Genomic DNA, 15393 nt, shown 5'->3' with positions numbered 1-15393 from the left:
TGTAGCTGGATCCTGGTAAGCAGGGACAGTTGGGGAGGGAGTTTAGAGACAGGCAGAGACAAAATCACATCAACTATGAGCAGTGTGGACTTTGCCTAAAAGACAATAAGAAGCCATAAGAAGGGGAGAAACAAGCAATCAGATGCAAGGCTGCAAAGGGCAGAATGAGCCAGTAAGAGAGAAACTGGAAAGAGGTCTATTTCAAAAATCCACAGAAGAATTAGGAGTGGTGTGAGATGAGGACAGAGAAAAGTGAATATATTCTAGATATTTGCAGGAAACACCCTTGACAGAACGTAATAGGTGGAGACAGGTGGAGAAATTGGGAGTCAAGGATGAGCCCCAGATCTTGGCTTTGGGCAATAAGAAGCTGGTGATGCCATTCACTAAGACTGGAAATGCAGGGCAACTGTGTGGCTGGTGCAGCTAAGAAACTCACTTATGGACATAAGATGCCTGTCCAGGCTGAAACGTCAGTGAGGGAGCTCTGGGAACAGGTAGATTTGGGAGTCAGTAGCATAGAGGCGGAGGAGCCTAGTAGGCTGCAGTCCATGGGGTTGCTAAGAATCAGATACAACTGAGAGTCTTCACTTTCACTTTCATGCATTGGATAAGGAAATGGCAACCCAGTCCAGTGTTCTTGCCTGGAGAATCCCAGGGACGGGGGAGCGTGGTGGGCTGCCGTCTATGGGGTTGCAGAGTCGGACACGACTGAAGCAACTTAGCAGCAGCAGCAGCAGCACAGAGGAATTAGTTAGAGCTATGAAGATGCATGATATTTTCCAGGAAGAGTAAGTAAAGTAAGACAACAAATAGGATTCTGTCAAACAGCAACATATAAAAGCTGACCAGATAAAGACCACATGAAAACATGACTATAACAGCTAATGTTCACTGACTGTTACTTGCCAGGCCCTAGGCTGGGCCTCTTATACATACTAGCCTGAAAATTGATAGCAACCCTACCAATTTATTAGTCCACAATGCTAGGGGTCTACTTTTTTTTTCTCCCTCAAGACTCAGCCTCCTTTGAAATGCTCTTGGTCTACACAGCTGGTAGTCAGGGCTCCTAGGTAGAAGATATCTGGTCCTCAGTGGTTTAGGGGTGGGGAATTTAGACTTTCATAGTTCCAGGTCATAGACAAAAACTCTTTCTCTCCCTTGGACTTGCTTTAAACTCATCCATTGAATGATAAGGCGTACAATGCCAGGATGAAGGTCTGGGCCAGGGCGCAAAGGGTGAAAGAGCTGCTTTGGCCACCAGTGTTGCTCCCGAGTCTTAGAGCTTGTAACTAGGCATGTTCCTCATGGCTTCACATGATCCAGTCCAGATGTGCAAAGGTTCCACACTGTACTGTAGGGCCAAATCCAAGGTAGAAATAGAGTATTTCTTGGCCTGACACTGTCTTCATGAGCCTTTTGATTTCCCTTTCAGGGAAAGGGGAATTACAAAGAAGGTGCTCTTGGGATAAGATTCAAGTGTTTAACTCTCTGCTATAACTCACTTCATTTCCCTCTAGAGAAACGAGTCACACTAAGGTCACAGAGAGGACCGGATGAGATGACATTCAATCCCAGTTTTCCCTGGCCAGTCCTGGTTGACATCTTTCATCCCAGTCTCCTGTCCAGGTAAGTAATGGACACATCCCCGAATGTGCAAAGTGTATGATCAACCATACAGGATTAAATGCAGACCCCATAACTTGTAAGCCAATGTATTTTCTGCTTCTCTGGGCTTTTGCTGCTTTGTCTGTGCTCTATTCTCAGGATACTTCAACAAAAATTTATCACTACTCTTCAAATACATGACATTAATACAAGGACAGCAGCAGTAACTTTATGAACAGCAAATTATTTTAAAAAGACCAGTAAAAAGATATACCTAAATATGAGCTGATCAAATAAAAATCTAAACAGGTAAAATTTTTGCATTATACTGGCATTTAAAGTGCTTGTGCTATACCCAGGTCTGCTGCATCCAGAGCCTCTGCCCCAGCGGCAGACCACTGCTGATCCATACCTCCACAGGAGACACTCATACTCAAAGGCAGGTCTGGCGCAGACTCTGTGGCATCTCCTGGTGAGCCCAAGGTTTTGTTTGAGCCCTCCAAGCATCTCTGACGGGTATGGGGTTTGATTCTAAATGTAATTTCGCCCCTCCACCTGTCTTGCTGGATGTGGGGTATCCTTTTTTGGTGGGATCCTTCATTTTCCTGTCAAAGGTTGTTCAGCAGCGAGTTGTAATTTCGGAGTTCACAGGAGAAGATGAGCCCCTGACCTTCTACTCTGCCATCTTGGGTCTATCATTACAGCTGGGTGTTTATGCAGTGGGTTTTGGGGCATGGGGATACATAGATTGTCTCCATGTCTTCAGATAGTCAGATTCTCATAGGAAAAGATTAGATTGTATACTTTTAACAAAGAAAAATGCCCAAAGGATTTTATTTTTATCTTTAGGAAGAAAGGAAGACATTAAAAGGGAATTGTCATTTAAGTCATATTTTCATAGCTAATATAAAGTAATGGTAATTTTGCTATACTATATAAACGTCCTGGTTGAAAATGTATATGCATATACAAACATATTGTAAATGTATATACACATACATACGTAAAATTAGTTTTAGGGATATAGATAGGATAATTTCTTTTTAAAAATATATTCATTGCTTTACATTTTTTCTTTTTGAAAAAAATATGGAAATGGAATTTCAGCTATGACCTTAATTGTGTATAAACTTGCTTCATTTATATCTAAATGAATGTTAATTTTTATATAAAATGTTTAAGTGGCTATGTATTTTTTTAATGTTTCCATATATACTTCTGTGAGAACAGAATTTCTGTGATTTTGAGTATTTTTTTTTTCTGAGAGCTTTTGAAAATTTTCTGGTGGGTAGTTAAATTTGTATACTATAATCAGTAACCAATGTCAGGAGTATTCTCAGTTGCCTATAATGTAAATAATTATTTACATAATATTACATTACAAATATTACATTACAAAATAATTAGAAGTATCATTAGTATATCTTATTTTGTGTAGCAGTTTGGCAATGACAATCAAAATTTGAATATGTAAAACTTTTAAAATGATACAACTTGCTGATGGGATTTTACCTATTACTGTTCTCAAATTCATAAAGAATAAAATATGTTAGAGATTGTAACATAACTTGAATGTCTGAAATATATATCATTAAAATAAGAATTGTAATGATAAAAAAAATCTTAACCATGTCTTCTAAAACTTTAGACTATTTTTATGACCCTGATTTCCTGTAAATTTTATTGTGACTTGGCAATACTTGCAGATTTTATAAAGTATTCTGTCTTCCTTTCAAAGTTTCTCTCCCACCACATTGTGTTCCTATAGTTCATTCTCTGAAGTCACATCAAAGACATTAAAATGTGTCACTTGCAATTTAGTTAATGTTTTCTTTAAAAACCCTGTTTGTTCAGTAATAAGGAAACTTTGATAATGAAGACGGTTAATCTAAGTGCATTTTATTAGGGGCATGTTAAGGTTAGACATTCAATGGGTAAGTGTTTAAACTCATGGGCATGTCAAAGCTCCTGGCAAGATCCACTCTGAAGGGAGGCAGACAAGGAAAGAAAATTTGGAATAAAAAGATTTCCAAATATGTTGGAAACAGTGTTCTCTAAGAAGGCCTTTGCATCTAATGTTCTTAAGTCCCATAATTGTAGTCAGGCACCATTCAGATCTTTGGACATAAACCTCAAGTTTAATAAACTAGAACAACTTATGTTCTCCTTTCTTAAATACGATGCCTGTATTTCAAGAATTATTAGTTAACAGCTAGAGTGTCTATCAAGCAAGCCAAGATTTCCATTTACACTCTCCACCAACTCTAAATTCCTCTGTATAATACCTTCAATTATAATGAACCACTTGTTCTTTATAAACAGGCTGTTATTTCATTATGATACAGGTTGTTATTCAGGAATTTAGATTCCATTTCAAACCATGTATTTCCTATGGTGTACTAATGACCTCAAAGAATATAGCATGCCATATCTAGGTCATTTAGTATCATATTTTGCATAGAGATGCTCATGACAAATGCTCCCGAAGGCAATTGACTCCTGGTGACTTCCAGAGAAGACTGTAGCCACCTGTAGGTCCTCTAAAATTATCATCTCCCTTTTGCTAAACCTGTGCTTTCCAGAGAAGTGTATCATACCAAACCAAAGCTTTGTTTTTGTGCTGGGAAACCTTCAGAACCCAGATGGGGAATAGATGAGAAGGTATGGACAGAAGCTTCTCTGGATTGTGAATAATCCTGGTGTGCTGTAGGTGTCTAGGTCTCTCCTAGTTCATGCCTCAGTGATGCACATTCTGGAGGAAGGCTAAAGTAATGCTGGCCCTGGAGCCTGACTGACCACTGAGAAAAAGTCTAATCCAAAGAGGTGGGTGATCCAGGAATATTAGAGTTTTCCATTTGAAATTTATACACACACGTGTACCGACACGCACAAAGGTAAGTAACAAAATTATCTCAGCTATGATAACCAATCGTGTGTATATGAGCAACCCTTTCCAAAACTACTTCAGTTAGCTTCCTTACCTCGTCTGCAACTTTCCATATTTCTTGATCACTCCACTGTCCATAGGGATCCAAGTTTTTTCTAAATGTTCCAGAAAAGATGAATACTTTCTATAGTAACAAAAAAAAAAGAGGAAAGCATGAATAACCTAAACATCTTTGTGTATTTCCCTTATTTTATTGTGAAATATTCGAAACAGAAAAAATATTTTAAAATAATAAAACATCCATGTACTTACCACTCAGTTTTAATTTAAAAAATTTTTATATTTGCTTGGTATCTTTTTTAAAGAAATAAAATATTATAGCTACATCTGAAACCCCTTGTGAATACTTATCTAACTTCCATGTCCTTAGGATAAAGAAACTGAGATCACTTTAAGTTGTGGGAAATTAAAATGTTTTATTCAGAGCAATATTATTATAAGCAAATATAATATAAAATTAAACAGTTAAAAATTATGCTTATGAGAATTTCCCTAGTGGTTCAGTGGTTAAGACTCCATATTTCCACAGCAGGGGACATAAGTCTCATTCCTGGTCAGGGATGTTCCACATACCGTACAGTGTGGCCAAAAAAAAAATTATGTTTATGAGTTATAATGAACTTGTTAGAACAAAATTCTTATTTTGTACCGGTATTTTCCTTGGATTTCTTTTATAATCCTACCTTCCTAAGGGATTTTGAAACTGTGTGAATTTACAGACACTCAAACACATATGTTCATATGGTGTATAAACCAAGGCACATGTGTAACTAGACAGGCACAGGAAAGGGTTACAACTTAGAAGTCAGTGAAAGAATGAAAATCAAATATTTGTGTAACTGACTGCATGTCACAGAGGGAAGGAGGGCAGACGAGATGGATGGTGCTGAGGTGGCAAACTGACAATCTAATTTCCTGTTAAGGAACACTACACAGCTATCGCCCTTGCTTGCTACATCACTGTCTACTTAAGTCTGCCTATATGAATAAAAAAAAAAATAAGAAAATCACTGTCTCATTGGGAAATGCAACAACAATAATAATATTTAGGTCTCTCTCTGTATATATGGGTGAACTGAAAAATACTTCTGATGTTAACATTCAGAAAATTTTTTTCTTTACCTTTTTTCTTTTGTCTGTGGTTAATGACACAATCAAGAGAGCTGCTAACTACATTTTTTGAATATTTAATTTTCACTAGCTGCCTTAGACTAAGACAGAATGCTCAGCACCCATCTGATCTGTGAGGAACTACAAAAGGTAAGTTGGTCCCAGATGAATGGTGTCTGTGCCTTGCCATGGCAGTCAAGTTCAAGGATAGTCCTATTGGAGACCTCATTCCCTGGGGCATAATCTATGGCTTAAGGAACAAGGTTGTTGCCAAATATCTCAGGAACCCTCTGCAGAAGGCAACAAGATTATGCTGGTATTTCTTAATTTGCATCAAATCAGTTCCTAAGGGATGCTTCCACTGCTTTACAGAAGTGAACATAAGAGACAATATATGACTCGTGGGCTCATAAGAGGTGATGGATATATTTTTGGTATATCCTCCTCCAAGCTCCCAAGTAAATGAAAGCAATGTCCAAATAAGCTAAAGAGAACAGGCAATGTATGCTATTGAGAGATTCTGATGAAGAGAATTAAATAAGAAGTGGCTCTGGGAATGCCAATTTATTACTGAAGCAATCAGGTTTATTTAGTATCTACAGTTCAAAGGCTTGCCAATGGAATTTTGCCATTTACTGTCTTTCACATACTTTCTTTTAATGTTTTCTTTATATGAAAGTTTCTAGCATTACTGAGAAAGATGTGAAATAACAACTGTAAGGGTTTATGAAGTATCAAACAATGCATCACTTCACTAAAGTTATCCTACCAGGAACTCAGAGGCTACAACAGAGTCTATGGCCGGCTTACCACAGGCCAGATAAGACTCTTTACATGTGTTGTCTCTTTTTATCTTCATATAAATGTAATGAGACAGATCTTACTGCTGTTCATGAAGAAATCACACTTGGGACAAGTTAAGTGACTAGCCCAAGGTTACTGAGCTAGTAGTTGTAGAGTTGGAATTCAAACCTTTAGAGTGCTCCGCAAATTCATAGCAAAATGCCTCAAGTCCTGGGCAGACCAGTTTTGATTCCTGGTCTGGAGCTTAGGAAAGATTAAAGGTTGGGCAGAAGCAGCCCAGTGGGTCCATAAAGAGCCCATTTGCACTCAGCAGCACAGTTGTCAATTCAAGCACTGCTATCCATCCCTCAAGCCACAGGCTCAGTACCCACACTGTGAATTGAGAGTTTAGCTTTCTCTTCCTATGCAAGTCCTGATTCAAAGGCTTTTATTTGGGCTACAGTGTCCTTGTAACTTTCATGGAGACTTACGTATCCAATGGAACAGCACAATATGAAATCTTACTTTGGCCAAATGGAAAAATGTCAATGTTCTGGAGGACCATAGGTAGAGGCTGAAGGTATTATAACATCAAAGCAAACACAGAAGTTTGTTAAGGGCAAGGTGCGTTGCGCAGATGCTGTGACAAAGCAGCTCTTGCCCGGCGAGTGTACCTATGAACAAGAACCCAATCTTTTTAAGTTTCAATGTTACCGTAAAATGGGGGAGATGTCACATTTTTCGATTTTCTAAAATCTACTCTACCCCTGGGCTTTTCCATTTTGACAGATAGTACCTTTATTTTGAAAATGAAAGCCACTCAGTCATGTCTGACTCTTTGTGAACCCATGGACTGTAGAACAGTGATCAATGCAAAGAAATAGAGGAAAACAATAGAATGGGAAAGACTAGAGATCTCTTCAAGAAAATTAGAGATACCAAGGGAACATATCATGCAAAGATGAGCACAATAAAGGATAGAAATGGTATGGACCTAACAGAAGCAGAAGATATTAAGAAGAAGTGGCAAGAATACACAGAAGAACTATACAAAAAAGACCTTCACAACCCAGATAATCATGATAGTGTGATCACTCAACTAGAGCCAGACATCCTCGATTGTGAAGTCAAGTGGGACTTAGGAAGCATCACTATGCACAAAGCTAGTGGAGGTGATGGAATTCCAGTTGAGCTATTTCAAATCCTAAAAGATGATGATGTGAAAGTGCTGCACTCAATATATCAGCAAATTTGGAAAACTCAGCAGTGGCCACAGGACTGGAAAAGGTCAGTTTTCATTCCAATCCCAAAGAAACGCAATGCCAAAGAATGTTCAAACTACCACACAATTGGAGTTATTTCACATGCTAGTAAAGTAATGGTCAAAATTCTCTAAGCCAGGCTTCAACAATACGTGAACCATGAACTTCCAGATGATCAAGCTGGATTTAGAAACGCAGAGGAACCAGACATCAAATGGCCAATATCTGTTGGATCATTACAAAAGCAAGAGAGTTCCTGAAAAACATCTACTTTTGCTTTACTGACTATGCCAAAGCCTTTGACTGTGTGGATCACAATAAACTGTGGAAAATTCTGAAAGAGATGGGAATACCAGACCACCTGACCTGCCTCTTGAGAAATCTGTATGCAGGTCAGGAAGCAACAGTTAGAACTGGACATGGATAACAGACTGGTTCTAAATAGGAAAAGGAGTATGTCATGGCTGTATATTTTCACCCTGCTTATTTAACTTATATGTAGAGTACATCATGAGAAACAGTGGACTGGAAGAAACACAAGCTGGAATCAAGATTGCCGGGAGAAATATCAATAACCTCAGACATGCAGATGATAAAACACTTATGGCAGAAAGCAAAGAAGAATGAAAGAGTCTCTTGATGAAAGTGAAGGAGGAGAGTGAAAAAGTTGGCTTAAAACTCAACATTCAGAAAATGAAGATTATTGCACTTCATGGCAAATAGATGGGGAAACAATGAGAGACTATTTTTTTGAGCTCCAAAATCACTGCAGATGGTGACTGCAGCCATGAAATTAAAAGGTGCTTGCTCCTTCGAAGAAAAATTATGACCAACATAGATAGCATATTAAAAAGCAGAGAAATTACTTTGCCAACGAAGGTCCATCTAGTCAAAGCTATGGTTTTTCCAGTAGTCATGTATGGATGTGAGAGTTGAACTAAAAGATAGTTGAGCACCAAAGAATTGATGCTTCTGAACTGTGGTGTTGGAGAAGTCTCTTGAGAGTCCCTTGGATTGCAAAGAGATCCAACCAGTCCATCCTAAAGGAAATCAGTCCTGAATATTCATTGGAAGGACTGATGCTGAAGCTGAAACTCCAATAGTTTGACCACTTGATATGAAGAAATGACTCAGTGGAAAAGACCCTGATGCTGGGAAAGATTGAAGGCGTGTGGAGAAGGGGATGACAGAGGATGAGATGGTTGAATAGTTATCACCGACTCAATAGACATGAGTTTGAGTAAACTCCAGGATTTGGACAGGGAGGCCTAGCGTACTGCAGTCCATGGGGTTGCAAAGAACCAGACCATAACTCAGCAATTGAACTGAACTGAACTGGACTGTAGCCCTCTAGGCTCCTCTGTCCATGGACTTCTCCATGCCAGAATACTGGAGTGGGTAGCTGGTCCCTTCTCCATGGGATTTTCCCAACCCAGGGATAGAACTCAGGTCTCCCACATTGCAGGTGGAGTTTTAACAATTTAAGCCATCATGGAAGCCCTTCATTTTATCAATCCATAAAATTCAGAGTTATGCATGACTTATCTTTCTCCCTGATTATCCCAAAAGGAATTAATCATCAGTCCTGTGGATTGTTTACCCAATATATCTCAAAGCCATTTATTTCTTTATCACTTCGGCTACCACATAGTTCAAGCCACCAGCATCTTTCTCTGAACACTGTAAGAATCTCCTATTTCCTTGCTTTAGAAACCAAAGAAATCACAATCAATATAAACTGGATCATGTCATTAACCTTTTAAAAAAACCTTCAGTGGGGACTTCCCTGGTAGGTCCAGTGGTTAAGAATCTGTCTGCCAGTGCAGGGGACATGGGTCCGATCCCTGGTCCAGGAAGATCCCTCAGGGAAAATAAGCCTGTGCACTACAAGCACTGAGCTCCAATACTGGAACTACTGAAGCCTGCATCCCCTAGCTCCTGTGCTCTGCAACAAGAGAAGCCACCTCAATGAGAAGCCCATGAACAGCAGCTAGAGAGTAGCCTCCACTCGCCGCAACTAGAGAAAGCCTGAATGCAATAATGAAGATCCAACAGGGTCAAAAATAAACAAATTTTTTTAATTAAAAAAAAAGAAAACCTTCAATGGTTTTCCATTACATTCAGGGCAAAATGTAAAACCCTTAAGATGACCTACAGATCCACCATTGTACAACCTCTTTCACCTTGTCTGGCTCATCCAGTGCCTTGTCCACTCCACTCCCTTTTTCACTCCAGCCACCTGGCTTTCTTTCAATTCCTCAGTTCACTTCACACGTTCTATCCTTCCTGCATGGGAATCTCATCTCCTGTCTTCTTCCTATGGCCAACTGTATTTTTCAGGTCTCAAGTTCAATGTCACTTCCTCAGAGAATCTCTCTTGATTCTTAAAACCAAATAAGGTCCCTCAATATAGGATATCATAATATCTATACTTTACTTTCACAGCTTACAGTGAATATTATTAATAAAATTAAATATGTATTATGAGCATTTTGTTTTTAACGTCTGACTCTTCTCCTAGACCATGGTTGCTGTGTAACCTGTCATTAGCAAACAGGCTTTACATGGTGTATGCTCAGTAAATATTGTCTGAAGAAATAAATGGGCCGATGGGAACATCAGAAGTAAAATTATGAAAATATCAATAGAGTTCAGCAAATATTATTTTTCTTCCTTATGGAAAAATAGCTAACAAAACCCAGTGTCTTTAAATGAATAATAATAACAGCCCATTAAAGCTTTCATGTTTCTTTGTAACAGCTTGAGAAAAGGTACACCTTTTTCACAGTAGCCTGATAATTTACATGTAATATTTATCAAACATATGGCAACATTTACTTATATGCAAAATAGATACATATTCAAAATTATGAAGGAAGAAAGTTATTTGTTGAAACTAGACTAAGCCTTGGTGGCTCAGTTGGTAAAGAATCTGCTTGCAATGCAGAAGGCCTGGGTTTGATCCCTGGGTCAGGAAGAACCCCTGGAGAAGGGAAAAGCTACCCACTCCAGTATTCTTGCCTGGAGAATTCCATGGACAGAAGAGACTGGCGGGCTATTGTCTATGGGATCGCAAAGAGTCAAACACAACTGAGTGACTAACACTTTAACTTTTCAATTTCAGACATCCAAAAATTTTAGATGTAGTGGAATTGATACCATGCTTCCCTAGTGATTCAGATGGTAAAGAACTTGCATGCAATGAGGGAGACCTGGATTCGATCCCTGGAGGAGGAGGAGGGCATGGCAAACCCCCAGAGGAGGGCATGGCAACCCACTCCAGGATTCTTGCCTGGAGAAACCCATGGACAGATGAGCCTGACGGTCTACTGTCCATAGGATCGCAAAGAGTCAGACACGACTAAAGCGACTAAACATGATGTGACATGACAAATTTTATAGGTCTTTTGTTTAAAATTTATAGTCTAGCACTAAAATAGTATCAATACTTTCATTTTAACTTTAAAGAAAAGTTAGAGTAGTTCAGTCAGAATTCAATTTCATACAGTTAATCAAACATGCCACTCTAGTCTTATAAATAGTATCTGGCACTCACTTGTTTCTGAGGGGTGCCAGTGGGTATCTTATTGTTTTCTATACTACTGAAATTTGTGTTCCAACAAACTCATCTCTAAAGGTGAGATGTCCTTGGAGGTCACTTATGTCCTTTCCCTAGTGTATGAATGAAACAGCCAGAGTCCTGAGAAGTTATATGGTTTGACCAAGGTGGCACAGTCTGACTGTGCAGCAAAAAAAAAAAAAATTGAAACTATAAATCACAATGATCTGCTACCTCTCTTTCAAGAAAGTGTTCAGCAGTAGGAAAATCAGAATGTACAAATATTTGATGTTTATTTAATGTCCTATATGTACACTTTGGCCACCTTATGCGAAGAGCTGACTCATTGGAAAAGACCCTGATGCTGGGAGGGATTGGAGGCAGGAGGAAAAGGGGACGACAGAGGATGAGATGGCTGGATGGCATCACCGACTCGATGCATGTGAGTTTGAGTGAACTCTGGGAGTTGGCGATGGACAGGGAGGCCTGGAGTGCTGCGATTCATGGGGTCGCTAAGAGTCAGACACGACTGAGCGAGTGAACTGAACTGAACTGATGTACACTACAAACAGCAATACTTGGGACTCAAGGAAGAACAAAGAGAACACCATCGGTCACCACCTGACTTATCTCTTCCCTGAAGCTCACTCCTCAACCACTCAACTGGAGATGGCAAGCCTGGGTGGAATGCTCGGAGCTGGTCAAGCATCACAGCAACAGGTATCATGCTTTAGTCTTGGATGTCAGATGAAAAACAAAAAAGGATTTGGCTTCTGTGGTTACTAAATGTACGATAAATTAAATAAGTGGGAGGAATGACTTATCTTTAAGAATATAGTATTGTTTTGTTTTGGCTCAGAAGGGAAATATGTATATGTATAGTACATGAAGTCACTTCAGCCATGTCTGACTCTATGTGACCCTATGGACTACAGCTCACCAGACTCCTCTATGCAAGGGATTCTCCAGGCAAGAATACTGGAGTGGGTTGACATGCCCTCCTCCAGGGAATCTTCCTGACTTAGGGATCAAACCCGAGATTCTTATATCTCCTAAACTGACAGGCAGGTTCTTTACCACTAGTACGAAACTGTGAAGCCTACATATATACATACCTTCATACATATATATATGTGTATATATACACATATGTACAAAGACCATATATAGCTTCATTAAAATGTGATCCAGATTCTTATAAGCATCACAGTGTCTGTGAGCTCACCTTTTGGCAATGTCTGCAAAACTCCATTATAAGTTAAATTTGTACAATTAAAATCCATCCAATATGAACAAATCAAGATCCTAAGGTGGCATTACAGAACGTCTAAAAATAAATGCTGCTTTGCTTTTAGGAACATCGAGTAACAAAAAGTAGGTGAATTATATTGGTCAAAAGTGTTTAAGGTTGATAAAAATAACTATAATTTTGATTATAAATCATTTATTTGTATATATATGACAACTTATGTTCAAATTATGTTTCTGTAAAGTCATTTTTCACAACATTTTACACTACAGTGTTTTAATATACACTTTCAGAAATAACATCAAAACATGATTTCCAGATCTGACCAAATTACCATAAATTTCCAATTTTTAGGCTCAGAAACAGTACAATTATGTTGTATTAATACCCAGACTAGTCATTTTCCTTTTCTCCCTTAAATTCGGCACTCCACGCCCAACGCTCTACGTCCTATTCACTTTAGTTCAGGCTCTTACACATCACAGCTAGGGGGTTTCTGAGCCCATCTCCCTGCTCCCTGTCCTGCCTACTGAAATCCACTGTCCACTAGCTGCTAGCATGGCATACTCTTCTGCTGCCCTTTACCACCTACCTCCCAGCTCAAGAAGACTCAACCCACTCCTCACTAGACCACTTTAGTACGAATCAAGTCTCCCTCTTTCTCCTAATGCTTCCTAACAGATGGTCTTCTCTCCCCATTGTCCCCCAACTCTTATTCTAGTTGTCATCTCTGTAGTGGCTTATAATATGCCTCTCTGGGGTCCTGGAATATCCTCTCCACAACTCCCTGCCACACACGTTTCTAAAACCAAGACATTTTATGACCCTTTAAGGCCCACTTTCATCATCATGTTCTCTGTGAAACTGTCAATACTTATTCATTCATTTCCTTTCCAATACATAAATGAAAGAGACATGAATCCCTATTCTCAAGGAACTATAAATAAAAGTAACAACTAGAACAACAGAGTGTATTGTATTGTACTTAACACATGCCAGGAAGTAGTTTAAGTACTTCAACTTATTTGAAGTTGAAGTTCCTTTACTCATTTAATCCTCATAAACCCCCAGTAAAGTAGTTACTACCATTATACCCATTTTACAGACAAGGAAATTGAGGCTCGGAGAAATTAAATAACTTGCCAAAGATTATAATACTAGTAAAATACAGATCCAGGCAGAACCACAACCTGTTGGAAATGACAGCAAGCATTTCATGACTCAGCCAAAAAATGTGGGTAATGAGTCCTACCATGCAAGCTATTGTATGTGCTATATAAGAGATAGAAAAAACAGTAAGAGGAAAAAAAAAATCTATGTTTTATTTTGCATTTCTACTACAGCCTTCTTGCTAATCTTCTGATTGCTTATGACTTCATGTTTAAATCTGCTTCCTTAACTAGAATGTCTACAAAGTGTTTACAATACTGGGTGGAAATTAAATAAATACATAAATAATTCCAATATAAGACATAGAGAAGTGCCAGGAGAGATTTATAAACAAAGTTCTCGATCCCACTTGGGACTGGGATGCGGGAGTGGAGAGTTGGGGTTAGAGTCAGGCTTAAAGGGAGAAGGGAAGGAGCTAGAAAAGGCTACCTGGTAGAGTTAATCTCTGAGATGCCAAAGTGACTCAGCTGAAGAAAGATCATCTCAGACAGAGGAAATGCAGGGACAGAGGAATGAGCGAGAAAACTGAGGTATCTCCCATGGCACAAGTCCTGCTTGACTGAAACTTAAAAGCGCCAGGTGTGAAGAGTGGTGGACCTGACTAGAAAGCTTGTTGAAACCAGATTATCAGGGACCTAAACCGCAAATGGAAAAATCTGGACATTATTTGTGAAGAAAGGGGTGTCCTAGAAGGTTTTTGACTTGACAAAGCACAGAGCTGGAATGGTGCTGTAAAACATTTACTTTGTGTGCAATAGAAAATTTAAGAAGATGAGAAAAGCACAGTGGGAGCAAAAGATGGAAGGATACAGTTTGTGATGGAAGCAGCCATGACAGAGCTTGGAGCTGGATTCTCTCTCAGCATGTGAATGATTCTCTCATTGTTCACCACTACACTTAATTACCTCTATTTATCATTTTGGCTTCTTCCTCTGATCCCTGACTTAAGCAATGAGTTCTCACTGAAAGTTCATGGGCTGGACTGAGACCTCAATATCTTATACTGTAAGTACAGAACCCATGGTACTTATTATCATTTAAAGCATGTGGAAGTAGTTTAATGACTAAGTATTAAATTGTTAATTACTGTGAAATTGAATGAGAAGTGCTGCACATACAATATCATTGTTCAGCTCTACAGATACATGATTTGACCCTATCTGATAGCCCTCATAGCAAAAGATACTACGCTGTGTTGGTATAGATTATTTTCAGATCAAAGAGTCTCACTGCAGGAGTAGGCTGAGTCATCCCCTAATAATAGTTTGCAGCCTTTCAAATTTGTATCTGAAGCTCTAAAAATTAACTTATTTTTCTGCTTTTCTTGAATTAAGTGATTAACAAGGTTCAAGGTGAATGAACAATTTTAAGTCTTGGTATTCAACTGGCTAAGTCAATGGGATCTGACAATAGGCCTCATTGTCTCCTCTTCATGCTCTCAGAGCTTAGAGGGTAAAGTAGAACAAATTCAAAAAGGCGCCACCTCAAATGTACACAATGTACTGTTTTCTACGCTGGTACCTTTTCTAAGATTTCTAGCTACAGGAAGAAAGAACACACACACGCGCGTGCACACACACACACACACACAGAGTAAGAACTTGCCAAAACTAAAGACATCTTGTGATTCCACAGCTGATATTTCAGGATCACTTTGAGGGAGAGGAAAGTTTCCTGTTCAAAGTTTCCTGTTTCATGTATCTGG

At 38.9% G+C, this 15393-nt stretch overlaps 1 protein-coding gene across 2 annotated transcripts in view; it reads right to left on the bottom strand.

Annotated features, from left to right (window-relative positions):
* Positions 1 to 15393, bottom strand: part of CFTR (CF transmembrane conductance regulator) — a 219456-nt gene that overhangs the window by 10360 nt on the left and 193703 nt on the right. For both annotated transcript variants that reach the window (XM_070369592.1, XM_070369593.1), the window contains exon 24: positions 4590 to 4679. In XM_070369592.1, coding sequence (XP_070225693.1) covers positions 4590 to 4679 — 90 coding nt within the window. The remainder of the gene's footprint in view (positions 1 to 4589; positions 4680 to 15393) is intronic.

Source organism: Bos mutus, chromosome 4 (genome assembly GCF_027580195.1).
Source record: "Bos mutus isolate GX-2022 chromosome 4, NWIPB_WYAK_1.1, whole genome shotgun sequence".
Taxonomy (NCBI): Eukaryota; Metazoa; Chordata; class Mammalia; order Artiodactyla; family Bovidae; genus Bos; species Bos mutus.
Note: the sequence above shows the minus strand (reverse complement) of the source record. Positions and strands in the feature narration are given on the sequence as shown.